The 5492-nt window shown below is 39.3% G+C and overlaps 1 protein-coding gene across 1 annotated transcript in view; it reads left to right on the top strand.

Moving 5' to 3' along the window:
• Ros1 (ROS proto-oncogene 1, receptor tyrosine kinase) overlaps window positions 1–5492 on the top strand; it is a 132245-nt gene that overhangs the window by 75224 nt on the left and 51529 nt on the right. Inside the window, exon 27 of the mRNA XM_021204829.2 lies at window positions 376–552. Within this exon, the coding sequence (XP_021060488.1) occupies window positions 376–552 (177 nt within the window). The remainder of the gene's footprint in view (window positions 1–375; window positions 553–5492) is intronic.

The following is a 5492-nucleotide window of genomic DNA, read 5'->3' as shown; positions in this document are numbered from 1 at the left end:
GCAGAGGCAGAGGCAGAGGCAGAGGCAGAGGCAGAGGCAGAGGCAGAGGCAGAGGAGGCAGAGGCAGGTGAGTCATTGGAAGCTCATCAGTCAGCTAATATAAGCTATTTGGTCATGGTCCAGACCAAAGGAACTGGCAGTGCCAATGTTTACTTTGACTTCACTGAGTCTAAAAAAAGTGAGAAAACATTGTTGAGCCAATGGCATAAGATACGTTTTGTTTTTTAATATTGAAAGACTTAAAACTTAGCAGTTTTCTTAGCAAAAAAGTAACTTCATACATTATTTAGAGCAGAAAACTTAAGGTGCCTAATTTTATGTTATTTGTTTAATTCTTTATCTTTTAATTTTTTTCTTTGTGTTTTAAATCATCAGGAAAAAGAATCATTAGCTTAACAGTGGATGGGGAGTTTATATACTGGATCATGAAAACAAAGGATGATGCCCAAATTTATCAAGCAAGGAAGGGAAGCGGGGCCATCCTTTCCCAAGTGAAGGCCTCCAGGAGTAAGCATATCTTGGCTTACAGTTCAGCTCTGCAGCCTTTTCCAGGTAACAGCCCACACAGCATGCTTGTTCCCTTCCAAGGCTGTCTGTTCCTCCAGTCTCTGTATTAGGCCCTTACTTTCACCCCACATTCTGTCAGGCCTGCCGGTTGTTTACTCTGGTTCACAAATGCACACAGCTTGGACTGCAGTAGGCAACATTAGACGTGGGAGCCTATGATCTGTTCTGTGCACTTGTCCTCTGTCTCTTCTTTCTTCTTTCTTTCAGTAGTGTCAAAAGCATTGCATAAAACCTCTGCTCTCTTGCAAGGTTAAGTACTGTGTTTATTGATCTATTATGTATTATGTACTACATAGATTAAGTAGACTGCCTTGGAAGACATATTAAAAGAAGTTCTTTAGAAAGAAGGAAAATGATTTGATCAGAATCTCAGATCTATGTTATGATGGAGGAGTTTCAGAGAGGGAGTAGTAGAGGAAAACAGGAATGATTATTTTTCTTACTTGTTCTAATTGTAAGGTTGTTGACATTAATAGCAACAGTGATTTTATTATGCACGTGTGTGTATGTGTGTGTGTGTGTGTGTGTGTGCGCGCGCGCGTGCATATGTTTTTATAGCTACCACACTTGACTTTCAACTTGACAGGAAATAAAGAGCACATTGAATGAGGAGGGAGAAATAACACAATGTTCACCTTCAGATGACATGATCAATTACACAGAAAATCTGGAAAATCTGGCAAAAACATTTCTCCCAAAACTATCAAGTGATCTGTTAAGTCTGTAGAATGCTGCAAATTTAATTTTTTTCAGCAACAAACCAGTCAAATTTGCAATAAAGTAAGACTATTTGTATTGTCATCTCCCCAAATGAAATACTTGTATATAAGTCTAACAAAATATGTACAAACTATATATGACAAATTCTACCAAATTCTGGTGGGAGTACTAAAAAGAAGTGAATGTCTACAGAGACTACATTCATGGATATGATGTCAAGATGCTGCCTCTCCCTAATTTGATCTGTCAGTTCAATGCAGTCTTTCAGCATCCAGGAAACGATCTCATGGATATTGAGAAGCACATTGTAATGTTTATACGAAGATTAAAAAAGAAACTAACATAATATCAACGGAAAAGTGTAATGTCAATAATTATGAACTAACCTGAACTCTTTCTAAAAGCTGTAGTTATCAAAACCCTAAGGCATTGAAAGACAGTGACTATAGCTAAACAAACAATAGCATAAGTAGACCGCTTGGAGACAGACCCTCATAAATATAGTCAAGGTAATCTTTGACGCAGGGATAAAAGGAATATAATGGTGAAAGGAGAATATTTCTAACAAGTTAAGTTAGGAAAAAAACACCTTCTAATCAACCCCCAAATTAGCTAATGGTGAATTAGAAACCTAAAGGTTTATATTTGGATAAAAAAACAAAAAAAGAAAGGAGCCATGAAATTGTAAAAAGATGTGGAGAAAACACACAAGCATGGAAAGCAGTGGAGGAGGCCAAATTGAAAAGATCACCTCACCTATTACATGAGTACAACTGCATGGCATTCTGCAAATGCAGAAATCACAGCCACAGTGTGTTGCTTGGTTTTTGTCAAACTTGACACCAACTAGAGTCACCTTGGGAAGAAAGAGCATCCATTGGGAAATTATCTCCATCAGACTGGCTTATGGGTCATCATCTTTTTTCTACTTTTATGGAAAATAGCTTTTTTCCTCATATAATATATCCTGATTACTATTTCCCCTTCCTCTACTTTTGTCTACCACCTGAACCCACCCCTTTTCTCTTTCTCTGTATGTTCTTAGCTGCTATTTGATATAGGAGGGTCCAGCTCACTGTGGGTGACCACATCCCTAGGCAGATGGGTCTGGGGAGATAAAGGAAGCCAGAGAACAAGACAGAAGAAGCAAGGCAACAAGCAGTGTATCTTTTTCAGTCTCTTGCTTCAGTTCCTGCTGTGGCTTCCCCAAATAACAAGCACTCAAATAACAGGGTACACCCTTGAAGCCAAATAACTCTTTCTTTTCCAAGTTGGTTTTAGCAAGCGTTTTTCATAGCAAATAAGAAGCAAACTAGATCAGGTAGTAATGAAATCAGTGGTAGCTAGGAGTTGAGGGGAAAAGGGATATGTAGGTGGAACACAGAGTGTGTTTAAGGTAGTGAAATGCCTCTGTAGGATAACGTTACTAGTGGGACCATGCCATAGGGCATTTTCTAAATCATCAAGCATACAGAACAACAGAAAAGCCTGATATAAACTATGCTCTTTAGATAATAACATTTTCCAGTGGGCTCATTGACTATAGGGGGGTTATTGGTAATGAGGGAGTCTATGCAATAATTGGGACATGTATGTGAGAGCTCTCCAACTTCATATCAATTTTACTGTGAACTCCAAACTTCACTAGAAAAACTGTTAAGAAAAGAAAATGCTAGTCCTTTGCCTGCAAGCATAGCAGAAAATCATTAATAGTGTCAAGGATTGGCTCTCTTTCATGGAATGGGTCTCAAGCTGGACCAGTCATTGGTTGGTCATTTCTTCAATCTCTACTCCATCTTTATCCTTTCACATTCTGTAGGCAGGATAAATTTTGGGTTGAAGGTTTGTGGATCAGTCAGTGTCCACCCTCCACTGGAAGTCCTGCCTGGTGACAGGAGGTGGCCACTTGATCAGGGCTTGGGGGCCTACAATTGGAATGTAAAGTGAATATTTAAATGAACTAATGGAAAAGTGGATATAAATATGTAAGCAATTAGTGAAATAACTCAATTAAGGACTCCACCAAAACAATGAAATATTCAAAAAATTTAACTTTGTCTGCATGTTCTGAATTACATAGTTGGGCTTTGTAAATCAAACAGAAGAGCAAATTGTAGCACAAAGTAGTATAGTGTAAGTTTGTGGTTAAACAAGGAAATAAAGCAACCAATGTGCATGGGGGAGGGGAAGGAATGAAAACAAGATGCAGAATATGTTTGATATTGAATAACAGCACCAACACATACCTAACAGAAAATGTTCTAAGGGAGAAACTCATTACAGTCGAAGATGCTCTCATTAGTGTGGAGGGAGGCTTCCCCTTTACCAAGCTGTAGGTCCATTGGGAAGAGTGCTTTACCCCCATCTGCTGGAGACTCCAGGCAATTACTAGTTTCTGTGCTCCTGAGATAGCATCTTCAAAATGTAAAGGATTTAAAAAAAAAAAAAAAAAAAAAAAAGGAACAATGGAAGGGAGATGGTGTGTATGTGTGTGTGTGTGTGTGTGTGTGTGTGTGTGCGCGCGCGCGTGTGTGCGTGTGTGGTGTGGACAGGGAGTGAAATCGTTCCTTCAGTACCAAATGACATTTCCAACATTTCAATATATCTGCCATTTTAGTTGAATAAAAACAAATAACATTACTCTTTGAGTAAATTATTTTTGCCCCATTTTCCCTAATATAAGGATTCCATTGTTTATTTAGACCAGAAATCAGCACAAATGAATAGCATCATGTAACTGAAGAGTGGCCCATTCTGTATCATTAGTGAAATTATCTTTCTCCAAATCCTCAGGCCTTCCCAGTGTCCTCAAGGTTAGAATCACAGGTTCTTTGTTCACTCTCCCTTCTCAGGAATCAAAGGAGTAGGTCTAGGTGAGCATGCTTTGCTCACTTTGGAATCCATAACTGGAATCTCCACATTAGGGTCATTTCACAACAGCTTATGATCTATAATAATAGATAACATTCATTTGAAATGTGGAGCGCAAGGAAGTAGAACAATACATTGTGCATTAGGTAACTCTTTCTGTAGAAGAACTGGAGTCACCTTCTCAGGGAAGTGTAGGAGTGGGCTCAATCAAGTATTTGGTGCTTAGACATTCTTCTCCTAAGTTTCTTGTTAGATGCAAGGGATGCATTTATCGTTTGCAAAGCACCAATTAGTAAAATCTGTAGCCAAAATATGTCATTCTCTCTTCTGGAACTCTGAGCAAGCCCAGTCTGAGATTCCGAAGCTCCACATTCCACTGCTGGATAAGCAATAAAGCATCACACTAAAAATAAATGTGTCTAGTGTCATGGTGGAAGAAAGCAGGTCTGTGGTGGGGACACAGAAGTAATGATCTCCCCTGCATTAGAGCGTGATCAGGGCTTCTATGAAGATATGATACATGAAGAAGATCATTCCAGACTGTGGAGGGAGCCTGTACCAGGGTGCAGACAGGTAGAAACCTAGATAGCTTGCAGACAGTGCAATGTGAGCAGAATAAAGTGCAATTTTGCAGAGTCAAGAGACAAGACAGAACAGTGGACAGGAGATGTTAATTGCAAACTCCAGAAAACTGGCCAAGGAGTGGGTGTAGAGGTGTTAGGTTTCAGATAAAGTCACATTTGCAGTGGTTGGCACTTTGTATAATGATGATGCATTCTAAAAGACGATTTATGTAGTACTTGTCAGGTGAGAGGATCAGAATTATAGTCAGCTGCATATGACAGAAGCATCAGTGATGTGGTGGTTAGTATATGTCAACCTGACCCATGCTAGAGTGACCTGGGATGAGGAAGCTCTAATCTTGAGGAAGTGCCTCTATCAGATTGGCTCGTGGATGTACCTATGGGGCATTTTCTTTTTCTTTTCTTTCTCAAGAAAAATAATTTCCTTTATTTCCACTTATTATAATAATATACTGATCTTTTCAGGAATTTCATTGCTTTCTATAAGTTTAATTACTTCTTTTTAATAGTGAATTCTTTTTTTTATTAGATATTTTCTTTATTTACATTTCAAATGCTATCCTGAAAATTCCCTATACCCTCCCCCTGCCCCTGCTCCCCTACCCACCTACTCCCACTTCTTGGGCTGGCATTCCCCTGTGCTGGGTCATATAGTTTGCAAGACCAAGGGGCCTCTCTTCCCAATGATGGCCAATTAGGCCATCTTCTGCTACATATGCAGCTAGAGACACGAGCTCAGGGGGTACTGGT

This window comes from Mus pahari, chromosome 9 (assembly GCF_900095145.1).
Source record: "Mus pahari chromosome 9, PAHARI_EIJ_v1.1, whole genome shotgun sequence".
Classification (NCBI taxonomy): Eukaryota; Metazoa; Chordata; class Mammalia; order Rodentia; family Muridae; genus Mus; species Mus pahari.
The sequence above is the reverse complement of the archived record's forward strand: the minus strand, read 5'-3'. Positions and strand labels throughout refer to the sequence as shown.